Below are 21314 nucleotides of genomic sequence, written 5' to 3'. Positions count from 1 at the left end.
TGTACATTTTAACTGCAAATTAGTTTATAATAATGGAATAAACATGTAGTAAAAGTAAAAGATTTGCAAATATTGAGACATACCTTATACATCATTTCTTTCTTTTGTACTACAGGTTGAAGGAACAAACTGTATAAACCAACGATATATAACGAGTACATCATAAAGGCTTTATACAGTAATTCTTCCTTTGATACTATTGGTTGAAGGAACAAAATGTGTAAAACAAAAATCCATAACAGGTACATCAATTAGGTTTCTTTCAATAATAAAATTACCTTCAACATTTGCATTGCTCACAGTTTGAATAACATTGTTATTCGTTAGTACAGGACTTTGTTCCATAGAAAACAACAAAGATTGATTGTCAACAATAGCTAGATCATAAAGTATATCGTTAAAATCGCTATTATAGTTTAAGCAATGATTATTTTGTTCATGTCTTGTTCTTTTTCTCGGATCTTCGTTTGACATTGTATCTACGTAATATGTACAAATGTAATACATTAATTCTTATGAAAGTACCATACACAACTGAAAATTAAACAATTAATTAATGTAATTTTAAAACAGAAAATAAAATTGCTTATTGAACCAACAATAATATACAATTCTACAATTACAATAGCTATAGAGGTAAGCTTTTAAAATATAAATCGTATCTCTTTGATATAAATATGCATTAGCTATTCTACTTTTTTGCTAGTTATGGTTGTTATGCAAGTGTGTTTCAAATGTGGGAATCTTATTCATAAGATCTCCTTTACTTTTGATAGAGATGGCATGGATTTAGTTAAGTTGTTATGTTTATATTGCTCATTCATTGTTCCCTATCTCAATGCAGCTGCTGACTCTTAATAAGGAAATGTATATAGATCCTTGTACACTTAAAGGTTACTTGCTTCAGTCATCAAAACTTTCACTAGTTTCTATGACTAAGAAAAGTAAATAAATTTCTAAACTTCAAGTTAGAGGTAGCTTTTTAGAGTGCAGATCTATTATACTAATGCTATTATAGAAAGGAAAAGGGTAGAAACTCTCTTTGAATTACCACATTTATTACATTATGTTGTGCAATTAGATAGTAGTTATTATTTATTCTGAGATGCAGAGAAATGTTTCTATGATCACTATTATTTGGGCTCGATTTTCATGCTTAAGATTTAAAGGAAATTTTTTACTATTAAATCTCTTTTATCCTTTTGCTTACTGGTGGAAGTTTTCCAATAACAATAAAACATTAATGCAATAACACATTTCACCAAACCCAACCAAAATATAAATATGAACTCCAAAATTCAACTTTGAAATAATTACTTAATCAGCTTATTAGATCATTCAGTATCAAACTAAAAATAATAATAATATCAAATTATGCATTGAAACAAAAAAAAGAAAGATAACAAAATATCTCAAGTATAAAAAATAACAATACCAAAAATCAAAATTCAGCAACAAAAGAAAAAATCAATCAATTAAAAAAAAAGTCTTCCGGATTCTAAAATTAAGTAATTAATGCATTAGTAAAATACCCACTAAGTGAAACTACAAAAATTTGATTTATTTTGGTTTAATTTATTTCTATTTAGCTTCATTGCAGGTCAATCCAAAAACTGACATCTCTCCAGAAATTATGGGTATGAATAGGACTATTAACAAGCAATTAGCCATAATATTACAGAAAATATTATAAAAAATTACCTTTAGCATTTTACTTTGTTCATCTTTTGCTCAGCAAAATTCCCATAAAACCAACAATTTTGTCTATAATTTTATAGGGACCAAATATATCAAATGGACTTAATCAAGATGAAACAAAATAGTAACGAAATAAAATAAAATTCTTTTCCTTTACATCAAGTTTACCCATGCTCAATTCATGATTATATTAACTACAAAGTTTCAAAGTTGATTTTTATTTAGTTCTAATAGGTAAAAATAAATAAACAAATAAGGGGAAAACAACTGATTTCCTTACATAACAACTTAAATGTTTCTTGTAAAAATATTTTACAACTATAGAGGAAAAGAATAAGGGAAAAATGACTAACTCAACCCTACCTACGTGTCATTAACAAAAACCTTCAACAGAACGATAACTCAACCTTACCTACGTGTCATTAACAAAACCTTCAACAGAACGATAGGGTGCCTAAACAATGAGATCAAATAAAAAAATTAAGACAATAGATTAAGAAAAAATTAAAAAAATGGATTGAGTAAATATTGATGTAATAAAAGATCCTTTTATTTCATTTATGATTTGAATCCGATGATCGGAAGGTATGACCTGATTATAAAGCTTATTCATTAGAGCAAAAATCACAGGTAAGATGAATCTCAGACCATCAGTGAAATGCAAGAGAATATGTATATATAAAAGACAGCTTGTCCTGCGACTATACTAAAAATAGGAAGAAAAAATCAATTAACACCTTGACAGTGTAGAAAACCTAATAATTATGGTGGCGGGGTATTAGAGGAAAAATCGAAATCCTCACTAGATGGCTTTATAGTAGTAGTGGCAAATGCAGTTGGAAGGCTAAACGACACTGTGGTGGTAGTCGAGGAATGGTGCTGCATAACGAAATGACTCAAAGTGAGTTTTTTCGAGGTTTTAAATAAAACCTAGAATCTACATGGGACGGCTTTACAGAAATTGAAGGATTAGGCGATCGTCAGCAGCAAAGATGCGCTGCTTTTGGAAGAAAGCGAATGAGAAGAAAAAAATGAAAATAGAAAAAACCAAGGCTAAGGGAGGAATTGATTCAACTTTAACGACATAGTGTCGGAAGTAAGGAAGTATAAAAAAAAAATTTTCAAATGTTAAAAGCAATGTTGTTTTCACATAAAATATAAAAAAATTAATTCAATTGAGAATGACAAGTATCAACTGATTAACTTAATTAATTATGTTATTTTTATATATATTATAGATATATTAAGTTAAAAATGTGAATACCTAATCTAAAATTTAATTGGGTTGCACTGGAACTTAAATCACAATATCTACCTCTAAACACAAACTGGGATGAGATGGACTAGTCAGCCCATACATCTCAGGCTTCCTTAATTTAGATTTTTCTTGTTTGTTTTTCGCAAAACTTCTATTACACGACTTCGTGATTTCCGAGAGAAAACATTTGCGTAACAGTCATGAACAAGGATACGGATACGCCATAAATACTTAATCCAGAAAAAATAGAAAGATAACGATCATCGCCATGAACGGGGTCTGCCCTCTGGTTTCCTACAAGGGAAAAAGTCAAGGAAGATGAATTCACCGATACGTTTGACCGAATATTCCACGGAACCTTTTTCTTAGTTAAAGAAAATTTCTTCCTCCAGGGAAAAACTTACTAAGTACAATTGTACAAACACAAGACTTCTTCTTTAGCCAATCCGAAAATACAGAAACTTCGTTGAAAGTCTTGTGCTATAAAACACACGCGTTCTTACCCAATGCTTTCACCTTCCAACCAAATGAGTTGTGTCAGCTAACCGAAGCACCACCGAAAGGCTGGAAAAATTTAAAAAAAAAAGAAATTGTTTATTTTATTTTATTCTGGTTAAAAAAGGTAAAAGAAGTATTAAATAGTACATTTGTTGTCATCCACATTCGAGGCCTCTTTGTTAGGGCAATCATTTCCCAAAGAGGGTCCTCTCTCTCTCTCCGGAATCAGAAGAATAATTCTTTAGCATCTCAAAACTCTTCCCTTCATGGTTTTTTGTCTTTCTACAAAAGTATAAATTTGTTTGTTAGGTTAGGTTAGGTTAGATTAGGTTAGGGCTGTAAATTAAAACAACACATTCAGATTTTTAGATTAGCTCAGAAGGAAAAAAAAAAAAAAAGTTGAAATCAACACCATGACTTCAGTCATCAAGATAGACGCCGAGCAAATAGTCAACGCTCTTCCCAATCTCTCCCTTCAAGATCAGGTGCTCTTTCTTTCTTTCTTTCTTGCTTTCCTTTTTTTATATATATTTTGTTTGAATTTTTTTAGTTTTTAGAACCTGATCTATTTGATTCTTTCCTCTTGAATAATTATTTCTTAAATTTTTTTATGTTGTTTGCTTGCTGAGAAAATTTAGAAGAAAGGAAAGAAAAGCAGAAATGGTTGATTAATGGTTATGCACTGTGTAGTAATTTTGAATTCTTTTTTTCTGTTAATTTGTTCTGTTGTCTTGCTAACGAAATAGTTTTTTAATTTCTTTTTATAGATTTTTTGGTAATTTAAGAGAGGTTTCTGTGTGAGAACTCAATTTTATTGAATTTGTTGTTTGGGTTATTCTGTTTTTGTATAGAAGGAAATGAAGAATAAAGGAGCTGTTGGTGAGGAGGGTTGCGAAAATCATAGTGGAATATGCGCGATTTGTTTAGATAAGATAGTGCTGCAGGAAACTGCTCTTGTAAAAGGTTGCGAGCATGCTTACTGGTTTGTCTAAACAATCTCTTGCCACTTTTATTTATTATTGTTGTTATGGGAGCTTCCTTGTTTATGTTCATTTGCCATACTTAAATTGCAATCTTAAGCCGTTTAGATTTCACAAGATATATTGGAGTTGCATCTGTCTTTGTTGTGTGCTGCTGTCTTTTCATGCTAGTCTCTCCAGGATTTGTTTTTTCCTTACACCATAAATTTTCTGGAGGGTTTACACTGGTCTATAGAATTGTTTTTGTTGGATGTGACTATAATTTTATACTAGGCCTGTTCCTTTTCTTTGTAGAATTTACTCGATGGTATTGGTGATTGTCGTTATCTTCATGTTCCCTAGGCTGTGTACTGTATCTTAAGCAGAGGATAGGGTTACAAGAGTAGTTGGGCCTTGTTTTGTCATTTGAGAAAAGGAGAAGAATGAGTGAAGCTTGTAATTGCAGAGATGTTAGATATCATGGCATGGTTCACTAATGCTCATGCTGACCTGCCTCACCCTAATGGGAATCGTAGACACCTAAAATTTGGTGGATTCCTTGTTCTGTTCTTTTTGAAACTGTTTAAGATGTGCCTTGAATGTTAATTTGGTGAGGGATGATGCACTGGGTACAGCTATTGAAGTTAACGTGTCTCCTCTGTTGTGTGACCTTTGGGTACACGATGTGTGACAAATATAAGACAAATGTTACGATAGAGGCGATATGTTAACTTCTAATTTGTGTCCTTGGTATCACACTGATAACAATAAAAATAGTTGCTTGGTGGGAGTTAGAAATTCTATGCATTGAATGCTTGAATATATGTGTACTACAACTATCATTTCCCCTGAGACACATGACATTATCTTTGTTGTAATGTTCTTAAATTGTGTAGGATTGTTGTATAGCTTGTTAGTGATGCTTGTACCTTATAAAAGGTTCAGACTTTGTAGAAGGTATTTGCCAAGGATATTTCAAGAATGCATGTTTTAAATTTTCATCATCTTTGATATATTTATTATGCCTTTTGTATTATGCTTACTCATTTTTACTTTTCAATTGTTTCTTTTGTTTTAAGATTTTGTGATGGCTTGCATGCTATGAGGCCTACTCTGTGCCTTACAGTGGGAGTTTTTGTGGGAGTTAATTGAAAAACTCATTGCTATACCGCCTTTTGAAACCTTGATTTATGTTGCCAAAATTTAATAGAAGAGGTATGTTATTCATAGTCTGTCATGTTCATGGTACTAGATCACTAGGGAACTCATTGAATGTTTTAGAAGTCTGCTATTGTTATATCTCTAAATGTATGATTTACTCTCTGTGCTGTCTATGAACTGCAAAAAGTTGTTTGGTTCTGTTGAACTTTTTGTTAATTTCGGATTAAAGACTCAAGAGCTAGTGTTTGTGGTGGTTCGTTTTTAAAATTGACAGATTCATTGTAAGTTTGAGATGCGTAGTTAATACACAGTTTGAGCGATTGTTCCATGAACTTAAATATTTGCTGTCCAACCACTTGTATGTTTTCTACTCTCAACGTTATTTGATGCTTCGAGAGGATTCCAACTGTCTTCCTTTCTTTCTACAGACGAATAAAACAGCCAAATTACATAAATTAAGATTGTTTTAAAACAGTGACTATGCATTGCTTGGCATTTGAGTTTGCAACTCCCATCCAATGATGTCATAATCTGTAAACCAGACAATCCACCATGGCTGCTACATTTACTCTTGTTAAATCATTCTAAATTTCACTAGTGGTTAAATTCCAGGAAAACAATCTGAAAGAGAATAAAAAAGAAGGTTCTACTTGATGATACTGGGTAATGGAACATGGTCTCTCGTTTGGAGGGGGAAAAAGCCAATTTTACATTCTGTTGATTCTAGTGTGGACAATTATGTTATTATGATGAATTATTGCAGTCTTTGATTTTATTCTGAGATTATCATAATGGAGGTTTTCTTGAGAGTTTAAATCCATAATCTTAGGGCCTCTTACTTTTGTGTTAAACCATTTGATTATCATTATCCGCAATGATCTTTGATTCTATGTTTTATATAAAGAGCTTTAAGCATAGAAGCTGACTAAAGAATATATTAATTACTATTCTGAGTGGTCCATGGTGTAACTGATGTGTGGAACTGTTGATCAAAATTAACAGATAAGTTGCACAATCTAGAACCTCTCCTTGCTAGTAATCTGACTTGGTAATCATTCTACTTTTCATCCAACTCTGAGGAGGATTTGGGTTTTGTTTCTCTTATTGTCGTTGTTTAGTAGACAATTGGTAACTTTGCTGCATGTGGTGCCTCCTAATTTGTCCAGATTAACTTCTTATTGATTCTGTTGGAGTCTTCAATCATCAACTATTTGATACTTGTTATCTTGATTACTTCCACACTTGGAGCTCTGTATCTCATCCTGTCTGAGTATTGATGATGAGAATATTGGGAAAGATCATGGTTTTCTAGACTCACTAATTGACTTATTTACTTTTATCCGTGCAGGGTCATGTTTGGCAATTTATTTTTCCTTGTGTTTGTGTAATGCAGTGTGCTTTAGATCTGATGCATTTGTTTAATGGAGGAACTCAAATAGGACATTGCTTTCTATTGCAGTCAATTGTCATGGGATTTTGATACTTATTGGTGTTTTCATCTTTGTTCTTGCAGTGTGACATGCATCCTTCGATGGGCGACATACAGTAAGATGCCTACATGCCCTCAGTGTAAACATCCATTTGAGTTCCTCAATGTTCATCGTTCACTTGATGGCAGGTAGTAATCTTGAATCCACCATTTACCCTCTCCCTTTTCCAAGGAGAATGTAGTATTAGTTCCCTAGTTTGAGGTAATGGAAATGGTCATGTTGGCAATTGCAAGGGAAGGGGAGAGTTTTTGGTACCGTAATGAGTTGAGTTATGTTAGGGTGTTATCAGCCATTGTACAAGCCATTGACATATTGTCTGTCGTGGCCTCCGCCTTGGTTTGTTTCTGGTGTCCCCTTAACCTTCTAGTTGACTGTTAATCCTTTGCTTTACCAGGATCAATGACTACATGTTTGAGGAAAGCGTGTGCCTGCTTCTTAGAGCTGCATGGTTTGAACCTTTGATTGTGGAGGATCGTGAAGAGGTGTATGATGATTTGGAAGATTATTATCCATATGAAGATGAGGATGATGATCAAGACGAAGCTTATTATGCCAGTTCACCAAGTCTCCGCATTGGTAATCGAAGATGGGGGGATAATGGATATGTCAGATCAGGGCGGCAAGAAGCTAGGCCTGTTCAACGATCAAATTTCCAAGACTCTGGTGCTGGGTCCTCACGAGAGCCTAAGAAGAAAGAGGTTGCAAAAAGTACAATGGGGCGACGGGCGAAGAGGGCACTTAAACGTGAAGCTGCTGATAAGGCAGCGGCAGCAAAACATCAAGAGCATTTGATGAGGCTGGGGCGGAAGTGATTTCATAGATGTAAAGTGCCTAATAAACATTTTACCAAAAGATAAAGGTGCCAAGTAAAGCCGAACCCCTGTCTGTCTTTGATCCTCGCGTTTGTACAGTATTTCCGTGCTTTTTCTGAAACAAAATAATGCCACTGGCCATTGGAATTGGATGAACAGTGGAATTGTGGGTTGCTGGCTTCTTGGTGGGATCTCTTGTAACTTCATATTTTCATTCCATTTAACTCCCAAATTAAATTGCTAATGTTTCCTGTATAGCTAGCTTTTTGGCAAAGAAGAAAAAAGAACAAAAAAAAGTCTTGTGTATCTACTTGCACAATGGAACTTGTTGATTGTGGATTCGGAAGAGGGCTAAATTTTTTAATATTAGTCTAAAATTTAGCTCGAATAGTTATTTAATTTAAAATTGCAAAAAAATTTATATTAGGGTTCGTTTTAATTGTAGAAACTTTGTTTGTTCTACATCATAAATGATCAATAAAATATTAGAAATCCTTATTTTTCAATTTTCTATAAAACTAAAGAAGCATTAGATATTGAATGTCAACTTTTTAACTAACAATAAGGACATTACTTCCTTATTTTCAATTAGTAGAGTAGTATATTATTTTATATCGTTGAATATAAATATAAATAAAAAGTGAAAAATATTTTCTAAAATTAAACAGTACTCGTAGTAGATGCATTTTTTGAGCCTTCAAGCAAAGTAGATGTAGTTAATGCCTAATCAATGAAAAGGTGTCGTTTCACCCATGCATAGAACATATATATATATATAATCGTCATTCATTTGTTCAAACTTTCATCGTCAAGGAATGAATAAAGTGGTTTTGATTGACGTTTTGTCTTTCGGTTCACGTCTTAACTTACACCTTTGTCGTTCTTGAATTTTTCTCTTCACCTAATCGAGCAACCCAACATTTACTTTGATATTCCATGCAGGATTAGATCAAGGAACCAAGACCGAGGATTTTTCTAGTCCATGGTCATTCCTCATAGTCATCCTAGCATGCTTCAATACATTGACTTCCAACATTTCTGTGGCCCTTAATTTCCGTGTTGAGTAGGATATTTTGGGTTTCCAACAGAAAATTTTTTCTTTTTGACTGAACCCTTGCTGATGCTAGACTGTTGTCGAATTTATTGAACATGTTGCACATGAAGGTGAAAGAAAATGAGCCAATAATCAATTTTTGGTCCATCCATTAATGTTGCTCACATCATGGTATCTACCATTTCGTTGAATGATGAAAACGTGTTTTCATACAATGTTTCAGTTTTTGATCTAAAGTGATCTTTGTTGTTTTATATAATGTAATGTGATGGTAGAGAATGTGATTATTAAAAAGATAATATTACAATGCTTGATATATATTAAAAAATCTTTATTAAAATATTAAAAAGATAATATCGTAATGTTTCATTTATAAACACTTTATTAAGAATATGATACTAATTTCAATGATGGCTAATTACTATCTTAAATAGTTTTGTTTCTTTCTAATTACTATTAACCTAATGTGTCATCTAAAAATTTACCTTTTTAGGAAATTTGTCTCACTCCTATTATAGGTAGAGTTAGAGTAGTAACAATTTATAACTCTTCAAAACTAAGTAAGTTTCACATTCATTCTGTTCATCAATTTAGAATTTCTTTGCTTTCCCCTTTCTATATATTTGTGCAAAGAAGAAACAGCTTCCTAACTTTGTCTTGGTGGTAAGATATAAAAAAGGGGATTAGTTTTGCACATTTTCTCTGATCTTTCAAATCATGGTTTCTCTTTTTTCTCAACAAATGTTGGTATGGTGAAACATTTCTCCTCTTAATGCCTTGAAGAAAATGCAATAAGAGTGTGGGATTATCCTGTTGGAAAGGGAGAGGTGGGAATGGTGATAATGAAGATGGGGGGCCAAGTAGGACCTCCATTCTCCTGAGTGGAGCAAAATTAGTCAGTGGAAGTGGAAGCTGCAATGTCAAGCAAAGCAACCCCTCTCCCAAAAATCCCGATCCCCCACCCACCCCAAAAAGAAGAAAAGAACAGCATGTAAAAGGGGGGGGGGGAAAAAAAAACAACCATAACATCATCATCTTCATCAACAACATCTTTGATTTTCTTTTCTTCCCTCTTGATTTCCACCTACTACCAAACCCACCCTACTCAACTTGCACAAATCAAGCTCCTCTTTCTATATCTCCCTCCTTTTCTTCTCTTCTTTCTTTGCATGCTTGTCCTACAATTCATGGACTGATTTGCAAAATTTCCTCACCTACCATTGAAGCAAAAATGATTTAGAATCAGAAACTGTAGCTTACGATGCATTGCTGCTAGTCAAGCTGATCTCTGAAGTCACTCTGTTTTCATTCTTTTTCCTCTTTAACTCTAAACTCTTTTTCTGCTCTCAAGATTTTTCCTTCAACTCGTGCATTGTTCTTCTAAAACCTGCTAAAGATCTTTGAGTCCAAAGGGGAGATAGAATTGGAATGCATAAAGTACATTCAATGTTTCATTTTTGATCTGTTTGTTCTCTGCATCAACCTCTGTTTTCGTTCTGCTCCGCTCTGTTCTTTCTTATTTGCCAGAGCTGTGTTGCCAACCAGCCTTGAAATTCCTACGAGCAGAATCCTATTTCTAGTGATGGATTCTTTCAGTAGATCATCTGGATTCCGTTTTAACCCCAATTCAAACACCGTTGGTGATGCAGACCAAGATTCTGAGTTTTCGGGCATTCTTGAAATCTATGTTCACCATGCTAGGAATATTCATAATATATGTATCTATGACAACCAAGATGTTTATGCGAAATTCGCTCTCACCTATAACCCTGATGATACCCACTCGACTAGAATCATCAATGGAGGTGGAAAGAATCCGGAATTCAATGAAAACTTGATGATGAAAGTTACTCAAATTGACGCTGTCCTCAAATGTGAGATATGGATGCTTAGTAGGGCTAGAAACTACATGGAAGACCAGCTCTTGGGATTTGCTTTGGTTCCAATTTCACAGGTTGTTGGCAAAGGAAAAGTCACTCAAGATTATAGCCTCTCTTCCACTGATCTTTTCCATTCTCCTGCTGGTACTGTGAAATTGAGTCTCTCTTTGAACACTTGTATACCTGTCAATCCCCAGACCAATTCCTTTCCTGAAACCACCTCGACCAATTCTTCAATATCAGCAGAAGTAGTATTGCTTGATCGAAAAATCTCCGAAGTTATTTTAGACCCGGTTGAGTATTCGAGGATAGAATTTCCTGATATCAATGTCGTTAGGGAGAACCAGCAAATGGTTTCTGAGTACTTTGATGGTCTGAAGTCAAGGCCAGGAATTGCTTCATTTCTTCACCTTGGTGCCTCTCATCAGCATGTTGAAGATTACGAAATGACAGCAAATTCATCTGAGGAAAATCATGGTGGATCCATTTCTCCAAATGGAAGCCTTCAAAATTCTGGATTTCTGAGTTCGACTACCACAAGCCTAAGTGATGATAGGAACTCCGCTGACTCTACTGAGAAGAAGAGTCGTCTTGGTGGGGAGTCATCTAATTCCCTCAACGCATCAGTCACCACTGAGGCTAATCCAAGCTCAGGCGTTTGTCCAGATACCCCAACTTCAAAGAAAGGAGGTGAAGCTGGAGACGAGAAAGACTTGAATTATTCAATCAAGGAAGAAGGGAGCAGCAACAAAGAAGGAAACATGAATCCTGTTAAATATGGTCAGGTGTTTTCAGCTCCACTCGGAAACATCAATCTTGAGGCAGAACAGTCTGCAATGCAGCAACAAATAGTAGACATGTACATGAGGAGCATGCAACAGTTCACTGAATCTTTGGCTAATATGAAGCTCCCAATGGATCTTGATCACAAACCCGGACGTGAAGATCGCGGCGATGTGATTCAAAACCACACCAAGAAAATAGAACATGAGAAAAAGAAGGATGGGTCGCGGGTTTTTTATGGTAGCCGGGCATTCTTCTGAAGTTGTAATCAAATCGCCATTGCTGCAAATGTTGGGAGTATCATCTTAACTTATCCAAACTCTGAGGTTTTTGACATCCATTTTTAATTCCTTTTAGTTCTGCCCTTAACAGCTTCTCTTGAAGAGCCTACTTCTCTCGGGAATTCAGTTGTAATCCTTGTATTGACTTCAATGTGAGATTTTAATTTATAATTGTAACATGGCAATGTGAATAACTGATCAAAGATCCTTCTGTTTTTATGATTAGAGCTTAGAAGTTTTTTATCCCCAAGCATTCACAGCAAAATTTTCAGATATGCTAGATATTGTTAATGTTATGATTAATGACAACTTTCTGCATGTATATTAGCAACATTTTATTTTTTATAGTTTGTAGAATTTATATGAACAAAAATAAAAACGAAACCAAACAAGGATAGAAGATTTTTGTTAAATTTCTTCGATAAATTTGTCCAAATATATATAAAAAATGAATTAAACAAATATATTTGTAAGCAATCTTATCTGAAGAAGTGGTTTGTTTTGCTTTATTTTATTATAACAATGATGACATTGATTTAGTGGCTAATTGTTCAGACCTGTGTATTCCTTCGGCTTAGGATAGAATCAAACTGCTAGGGAGCACCGACATTCCCTTTTGCATTATTTTCCTCGAGCTGACAGGATAAGGCAAAGAGTGCATTCCATTGCACATATGGGTCCATTTCACAACTGTAAAATCTCAATTACCTGTTGTATTGCTGAGGGAGGGATAAAATGAATGCCTTTCAAGCTCTTAATTTTCATAGGGAGAACTCCAAGCATGAAATGCTTTGTACTACAAAGGGCCCAATATACCCAATTTAATTTAATTAAAATTAAACCTACTATATATCTTGATAAACTCCCCATTACAGTAATATCCTTAAATAAAAATTAAATGTCTAGTTTGATTTCCAATAGACTAATTAACAAGAACATATTGTGAAATTATAGTTGGGAACTAGGTTATCAAATGAATTGACATGATTCATGCATGCAATTGAAATATCTTTGATATTTTGGGGGGTTAATTCTTTGTGAAAGGAATGAATAATGAATTCCGCAAGTCATGATCAATATGTTGAAAATTGCGGCCAAAAACATATTTCTTGAACCCCACTAAAATTTTTCTGGTGGATATCATTGCGGTGGTGGGGGCGAACTCAACCAGTTTTTTCAACACCAAGTGGTGCACATCCTTGAAAATGTAAAACAAAAGCAAGGAGAAACCCCCCCTCCCTTCCATGTAAGAATTTGGAATCCAATGAAGCAATTGAATCATCAACCGGACAACACATTGCTTATTGTTTGAATTATGTGTTGCCAACGATGCGTCCACACATCATCTCTTAACTTATTATTAAAATTACAAAAAAGGAATTTGATGATATTAGTTGTCATGAGACAATCCCCTCATACCAAACTATGGTGGGCTCAGCTTGTGCTTTTCAATTTTGTTATCAGTTTTATCTCGATATGTTAAAAAGTGTTATAATTAAAATAATAATAATTAAAAAAATTAATAAATTCATTAACATCATTAATTATATAAAACTTTAACATTAATAATATAATTAATAAAATTTTTTTATATTTCTGTGATGTTATTTGACACTACTTGCATCACCTGGACCCGTCCTACAGTGCAGCTTCATTTTGTTTGGGGATTGTTGTCACTGATATTGGACAAAGCTACACCAATTGTACCTACCTGACTTCATGGTAACATGGCAAGGCTCTTAGCCCCTTCACCTAGTTGAGCTGGCGGCAACAGCAATGTTTGTAAGGCTAAGGCATGTAGTTCAGACTTGGGTTCCAACCCAAGCAACCCAATTTTGGAAAAACTGTTGTTGCTTTGGTGGAAGTCGTACCCAGGCAATATTTTTATCATCACTAGTTTTTGTTACATGTGACTCATGTATGATTAATATTATAAGCGTAAATATTTTATAATTCTTTTTGGTTTAGTTTTTATTGCTAAAACGTAACGTATATAGTAATTTATTTTGACTTCATTATTGCTAAGAGTTCATCAAACAAAGGCCTAAACAAAATAAATCATTCATCTTGTTTAACTTGTATCTTGATCAAGAATAATGCTTTGATTTTAAATTTTGGTTATATTAATAACTTATTTTTGATAAAAAAAATTCGTAGTCTACATGTTTACAAAGTTACGATTTAATGTCTTGTTTATATTTTACATAATACATTTTATGTTATTTAAAAGTACAAGATATGCATTTAAGTATTTGATTCAATAGAAATAAATTCATGTATTTCTAACTAAAATTTGAGTTTCAATCTTTCTTCCTAATTATCTTTTCTAAAAGGCAATTAGGTTTGATTTTGGGCCAACCCTTTAGCTGCAATCCATCTCCTTTATTCGTTTTGGAAGAATCATTGTGTTTAACCCAACTTTTCTTCAAATCTCAAGGACGCTGTTGGGTTGTGCAATACAGGCTCAAGCCCATGTTTCAATAATTTCTTTTTGGGTTTAAAAAAATAAACTTATTATGAAGATTGCCCTTATAATTACTGGTCTTTCTTATTCATATTTTGGATTTTTTTTAAAGAAAACAAGAAAAGATTACACAGATGGATAGCAAGAAAGACATTATCCATTAAATATTAATTGATATATTTATTATTAAGATCTTAGATATTTTGAATTTTACATCATTGATGAGATGATTTTATTTTAGTGATTTGACAATAAGTGCATCAAAAATAATCTCGTTTCTTGGTCCTTGAAATTTACAGTAAGGTAAGAAATTAATATCGCAAATGAACTTCTATATATGATTGATTCACTAATGTAATCATCCTCTCCTTGTAACTTTCCTTGGATTTCTATTAATCATCCTCGTTGACAAAAATATAGACCTTTTGGATAAAAAAAAAAGGAAAAAGAAATGACAAGCAATTTGATCCATGATCATCACAAACATTGCATGCATGGAGTTCTAATATTTCCGAGCATAAAAAATTAATGTGAAATTTCTTTGAGAGATTGGATGGCAGATACAGCTACGTTAGTATAATCAGATCTTGAAGTATACAGACAAATGAGAAAATTGTGAGAAATAACTCTCCTTATTTATAAGTCTAATTTAAAAATATCTTCTATAATAATTTTAATTATTTTTAGCTAATTTTTGACATGACTTGACAACAATGACCTTTAAACAATTTTAGACAAATCAAAATGGTTTTAGTTTTCTCTATCTACCATCCAAACAAAAATTTTAAAATTAAATCTCGATTTCTCTTTATTACCAAATACGGTATATTTAGCCATCCAGCTCTTTCTCGTCATCCCAAAGAGCAAAGATGATATCGAGGTATATATTTTAGGTTCTTGAATTTATTAGTTTATTCATAAAACTTCAAGTTTAGGGGTTAAAATTGATTAGATATATCTGTAAATTAAAATACTGTATGACTTTGGTAACTTAAACTTGGCCGTGAGCAAGCAAATTAATTAGTTATTAGGTGTTGCATTACTAGTTTTTAGGCATTGTGTCACTAGTTTTTAGATAGTGTGAGACTGATTTTTAGATATTACGTGACCGATTTTAGACATTGCGTGACTGATTTTTAGATACTGCGTGATTAATTTTTAAGCAATGCCTAAGTCACGCAATACCTTATTAACCAGTCACGCAATGACATATCAACCAATCAAACAGTACCTAAAAATCAATCACGCAATTCTTAAAAATTAGTAACGCAATACCCAAAAACTAGTTACACAATGCCTAAAAACTACAAAAACTACTGAATTCTATTTAACAAAATCAACAACTTCAAACAATACACTATATTCCATTTAACAACATAATCAATAAATATGCATACTTGGAGAAGAATACTCAAAATACTCAAAAGTTTTTCTTCATATATTAAAAATCACTTCAAAATGGTTAAAAATGTTGAAAACGCTTAATGATTTTTTTTCTTGTATCAAAAACCACTCCAAAATGCTCAAAATGCTTAAAAATTTTTCTTTCTAGTAAGGAATACTCCAGAAAATGAATGGTTTTGCAAGAAAAACTCAAAGATATGAGTCAGTTTGAGGCTCAGACTAAAACATATAGATCAGTTTCATTACAGGTAATTTTATCTAAAATTAATTTTTTTTGGATAAAAATAGTTAAAATTATAGAAGGCTATTTTCAAAAACACCTTATATATGAGGGGTATTTTTAAAAAGAACCCTAAACAAATTGAGTATTTGTATTAGTATTAGTATAATGGTTTGAGTATGTAATGCTACTTGTAGTCTTTAGCCTTGAAATAGACACAAAACTTATTATACATCTTTTTATTCTTAGGGGAATTCATTTTTCTTACTTAATTCAACTCCTTTTTTCTTTGGTATATCGTAAGAATATATCAAAACTTATTTTTTACAAGAAAAAGATCCAAAATAATGGATATATAGTCATCAAATTAGAATAACTCCAAAACTTATGATTTCAAAGCCCCAACTTCTTTTTTTCAAGGAGTTTTTTATTTTTTCTATTTTTTTATTTATTTATACTTTTTTTAATTATTGAATGCAAGATATGATAATAGTGTGCAAAGAGAATTAATTTCTCCCTAATTTATTGGAAGATCGTGGAAGTGCCACTAAGTCGTAAGTCATTTTTAAATTTATTAATTTGTTTTATGTTCTTTAGCATTTTGGATATTGTGTAGTAGTATTTTTAATTTTATATATAATTTATAAATACTCTTGTTACATAATATGAATTCATGTGGTATGTATTTTTTGCTTACTTTCCTAAGTTATTTTAAACTTTAAATTTTGTGAGTCGTCATATTTTAGCATATTGCTTACATCTACTATTCTAATCTCATTTTTATTAGTAAATATAATAGATTTTTTTAATAAAATAGAATGAAAAATATTGCTTTAGTTGTTCCTTTTAAGATTTAAATTTTAGATCTACCACCAGATTCATTCATGGCGAGTCAAGAATATATAAGGACAATTTTAAATCTTTAAGTTTACTTTAAGATTTTTCTTAATGGTAATTTCATTATTCGCTTGCTACATGTTGATAATACGTTAATTGTTGAATAAGATGTGACGATAATTAATAAGTTGAAAAGAGAGTTATCTAAGTTCGTTGATATGAAAGATTTGGGACTAGCTAGATAAATTTCAAAAGTGGATATCATTGGAGATAGAAAAATCCAAAAATTGAGACTATCACGAGAAAAGCATGTTGAACGGTTGTTTCCAAAAGTTCAACAGGAAGCATGCCAAACCCTTCTGACCAACCAACCATTGCAAGTTGAGCAAAAACTATGAGGAGAAAAGGAAGAGATGATGGAAAGTTGAGTAAGTTGTTTGACATTGTAAGCAAGTATCTTTTTAATTATCTAAAAAAATCATAGTGGGATGCAATAAATAAAATTTATATTACTGACATTAATCGTCATTATTTCATTTTTTTTAAATTTCGGACAGTTCCTCTTATCGTATACTTATCTTGTTTCTTTCGGGTATTTTGAACTCTACACAAGTGAGACGGAAAAAGTTGAGGTAGAATATGCATGAAACGAAATCCCCTGGACTCCAAAGGGGGACCATGAGAAACCAACGGACACCAACGAGTCTCCTTTGTGTCCCCCGCAGGCACACACAGGGTAATTAAACTTGGTATATTTGCTAGTACTATAAAGACTTGGGAGCCAAGCAGCCTTTGCATTGGAGAATGTCACCTCAACATATAGGCCCCCACATCTCCCAAGCCAGTCGTAAGTACCTTCCCTTGATGCATGCTAAACGTAACACAACAAAGACGAAGACCACCACTCTATGCCTAATGGCTCTTTCAGGGAGGGAAGTCTATGCTTTGCAAAAGTCGCAAAGAAAAGGTCGCCCTAAAATAAAAACTGTTCCAATTCCCAATGCATGGTTTTCCAGGCCAGTTTCTAAGACTGGTTCCCTTCCACTTTCGCAACCTGGCCCTAGTGCATGACAAAACATACCCTTTAAACATTAAAAAAAAAAAAAACCTAAACTCAGGCCCTGGAACTAGCAATGTCCCGCTGGGATGGTTTTAAAGTTTTGACCAAAGGAAGGGAGATAAGTTCAAAATTGGAGAAACATTTAAGTATACTAGCAAAGTGAAGCTCTACTAGCTAGTAACGGTAATAAGGGCGAGCGATGCGATGCTTCCTTCTTCTTTTTATTTTCGGAAAATAAAAGTCAAAGTAGCTTTTGTTTTTACTGTTAGATTGCTCGTGAAAATGACTGGCCAATGCAAGAATGACACGTTGACAGTTCCAGCCTTGTCTCTGACCTCGCGTGCGTCCACTTGCGCAAAAGCCCTACTCAGTCCTCTGCAGTCACGTCCATGAGCGACGAGACCCATTGAACAGTCCAGATTTTTTTTTTCACCACAGTAATTTTCATCATATTTCTGAGTCAGAAAAAGTTAGCTCTCTCTCTCTCTTTTACATTTCATGTGTGGAAGAGGACGAAAAGGTAATTAATGGGGTGAGCAGAAGGTTGGGACTCACTGCTCTGATTGTCACGTCTGAAAGCTAAGTATGTTCTGAGCATTTTGACTGGATTTTGGACTCTCTCTTCTGATTGAAAAAGAAAGATTATCTTCCAAAAAAGAAACTGTTGGTTGCTGCGTTTATTTTTTTTCTCTTTTTCTTTTGGATTCAGTTCCATGATCCGTCGCTAAAAGTGGACACTGGGGACGAATGTTAAGAGACTAAGCAACAGCAACTGCTTAAAAACATGCAAAAACCCATACACTATTTACTCTTGTAGTACAGATGCTATGAAATTTATCTAACACATTGATTCCTAACTATTATAATACATGAAGCATTTTCTCATAGAGTACTATTAAATGTCCAGCATACTAAATTTGGGTGCATTGCATATATGTATAAAAATAATGATTTATTATATCTGGCGCATCAGAATGTTGTATCCATATCTCCTTGGATCCATATCCATTCCCATATAACAGTATATATATAGAGCAGAAGCATGCAAAGGACGCTGAATGTAGGACTAAAATTAATAATTACAAAGAACATTCTAAGCTTGGAATTAATGGAGGGTGACAGAAAAGTCATTTTGATTTTGCATGATTAGAACTACCCGCATATATAGTGTTTCACTTATTACGAGTTAAGACAAGCCAAATGAAAACGAAGATGATAAAACATAAAAGCGTTTCTGATCAAGGAGGACAAGAAAGAAAAGATGGCTCAGTAATGAATTGAAAGCTACCAGAAACAGTATAGAGTCTAGCCTTTCATGGTCGAAAGCGCTTTGGATAGATAGTCTGTTTCTTTCACTCTGGCTTATTATCTGAGCCCTTTGCTTTGGAGATGTCAAAAAAATGGGCCCTTCCCGAGGGTAGGGTTAAGACCCTGACATTGAAATCCTCAAGAACTGACATTTCCATTGGTCCTGTAGCAGCACTAACCTTTGTGAACTTAGCCGAAAGCCTGAGATACAGAAGCCCCACCACCACCACCATTCTTGTCTTTCTTTGACGTAATGAAAAATCCTGCAAGCTTTTTCTTTGCGAACCATAAAATACTCTTACTAAAATTTTAAACATATATAGACGCAATGCAAGCATAGAAGGGAGCAAGATAGCGATAAGAAACTGAAACAGTGATTTAATTATATGATTTAAAAAACATGATGATAACTAATAACTACATATAAAAGCTAGGTATCGTTTAAATTTGCAAGTACAATGAGACAACCAACCCCAACTACAGATATTATATGCCAAAGGGAAGATATATGAATATCGCCTTAAAGCTCAAACACCCAAAACAGTTCCAATGAGCTTAAGATGATGATGATGATGATGACAATGTAAACCAAAAACTACCTAGCTAATTAAGGTATGCTTGAAGTTTCTTTGACATGTTCATTTTCTTCTGCTCAGTAAGGACGTGAGGAAGGTCCCCAAGGCATAACATCAGGAGAGATCTGGCAACTGAGTGGGCTAGGACTTGCTACGCCATAAACAGACATGGACATGCCAGCAGAAGAGCAAGACTCAGTTGCACCAACAGCAGCAGCGGTAGCACCACCACCACCACCAACGTTACTATGAACACCAGGCTTGGTTTCCTGATGACGATCTTCATTATCACCCTCGCACGGCAGCCTATGAAGCGCAGGGTTTATAAAAGTAGCAGCCACCACAATCACCTGCGTTGCTGCCATTACTTTCCCTCCTACTATCCCTCCAAACACTTGCCCCTGTGCCCCTGCAAGAGTTACACCAAAAGAACAAGACAGAGGAGAAGACAAAGAAGAAGGCGATGGTGACGTTGATGACGAAGATGATTGGGGTGCTTTATTAGAAGAAGATACAGTACTAGAGCCAATGAATGAGCCACACAAAGAGAGTAGCCCAAAGGGTCCATGAAGAGAGAGTGCGGGAGCGTGAGAAACAGGATGGCGGAGCGTGACGTTTGACACAGACCCAGTAGCACTGATAATACTAACGCCAACATGGTTTCTACGAGCAAAATTTATAATAGAATCAATAATATCAGAACCAGCGGAGATCTCGAGAATCACTGGCTTCATAGCTGAGTCACAGTCTCTGGTAATAACAATTGGTGGTTTGGGCTTGTTTTTGGACCCTGGAGGCCTACCTCTAGGCTTCCTAGCAGTGTTCTCGGATGAAGAAGGAGTTTGGTGGTGGTGGTGGTGGTGATGATGATGATCAAGAGTAATAATCTTGTTGCTAGGCGTTTTTGACTTGGAAGAGCCACCGCCTCCGCCAGAGGCACCGGTGGAGAGTGTTGGGACACTTCGAGGGCTGTGCTCGGATGAGTCATCTTCGGAGGTATGAGCTTGCGAAAGGGATATAGCTCCGCTATAGTCCGCCATGGGTGGGGGTGGAGAGGGTGGGAGAGAGAAAGAGAGAATAATGGTGATAAATGGAGAGAGTAACGCTTTATTAGGGTTCTTATTTATATAGATTGTCAGTGAAGTTAAAGCACCGTGAGTGGGACCCTCATCAAATTCGAGACCTACAAAGTATAGGGGGTCCACAGTTCCCAGAGAGTGTGGGGTACATTGGTTTTGGTAGGAGGAGGATTGGGGCCTGAGGAGATGGAAGAAGGGAGAGTCTACACGATGGAATGTATGCTGCCCCAAGCCCATTCCGACTCCTACTTTCTTTTGGATTATTATTATTTTTTTAATAAGAGGATTATTAATTTCTAAGAATAGGATATTGGAATCTTATATCTTACAGCCATCCTCATCATCAGATTAAATTTTCATTGGTTTACACTTTGTTTTTAGATTCAAGAAAAGCTTTATATACTTAAAAGTTGAGTTTTAAATCCCTTTTTTTCAAATAAGAAAATCAATAATTAAGTCAAATACCAAATCTTATTGATAATTTATCATAAAT

The 21314-nt window shown here is 34.1% G+C and overlaps 3 protein-coding genes across 4 annotated transcripts; 2 read left to right on the top strand and 1 right to left on the bottom strand.

Moving 5' to 3' along the window:
- Nucleotides 3476–8218, top strand: LOC18589991. 2 transcript variants are annotated; one of them, XM_007015228.2, is made up of 4 exons: nt 3476–3939; nt 4309–4436; nt 7088–7192; nt 7459–8218. In XM_007015228.2, the coding sequence occupies exons 1-4, from the start codon at nt 3868–3870 to the stop codon at nt 7874–7876; spliced, it is 723 nt and encodes a 240-aa protein (XP_007015290.2). In that variant the 5' UTR covers nt 3476–3867; the 3' UTR covers nt 7877–8218. The 2 variants fall into 2 exon arrangements, with proteins under 2 accessions (XP_007015290.2, XP_007015289.2); XM_007015227.2 differs by having other exon boundaries at nt 4306–4436.
- Nucleotides 9964–12117, top strand: LOC18589989. Its single transcript, XM_018128498.1, has one exon. It carries the CDS (start codon nt 10513–10515, stop codon nt 11851–11853), a length of 1341 nt encoding a protein of 446 aa, XP_017983987.1. The 5' UTR covers nt 9964–10512; the 3' UTR covers nt 11854–12117.
- On the bottom strand, nt 19535–20785 carry LOC18589988 (AT-hook motif nuclear-localized protein 28). Its single transcript, XM_018127096.1, has one exon. It carries the CDS (start codon nt 20780–20782, stop codon nt 19820–19822), a length of 963 nt encoding a protein of 320 aa, XP_017982585.1. The 5' UTR covers nt 20783–20785; the 3' UTR covers nt 19535–19819.

This window comes from Theobroma cacao, chromosome 9 (genome assembly GCF_000208745.1).
Source record: "Theobroma cacao cultivar B97-61/B2 chromosome 9, Criollo_cocoa_genome_V2, whole genome shotgun sequence".
Taxonomy (NCBI): Eukaryota; Viridiplantae; Streptophyta; class Magnoliopsida; order Malvales; family Malvaceae; genus Theobroma; species Theobroma cacao.
This window is presented reverse-complemented; position numbering and strand designations above follow the sequence as displayed.

Bases quoted from the DNA above. Each gene is read 5' to 3' on its own strand.
- LOC18589989 (XM_018128498.1), top strand. From the start codon at position 10,513: ATGGATTCTTTCAGTAGATCATCTGGATTCCGTTTTAACCCCAATTCA.
- LOC18589991 (XM_007015227.2), top strand. From the start codon at position 3,868: ATGACTTCAGTCATCAAGATAGACGCCGAGCAAATAGTCAACGCTCTT. The intron at 3,940-4,305 runs GTGCTCTTTCTT...GTTTTTGTATAG, and splicing joins ATCTCTCCCTTCAAGATCAG to AAGGAAATGAAGAATAAAGG. The intron at 4,437-7,087 runs GTTTGTCTAAAC...TTGTTCTTGCAG, and splicing joins GGTTGCGAGCATGCTTACTG to TGTGACATGCATCCTTCGAT.
- LOC18589988 (XM_018127096.1), bottom strand. From the start codon at position 20,782: ATGGCGGACTATAGCGGAGCTATATCCCTTTCGCAAGCTCATACCTCC.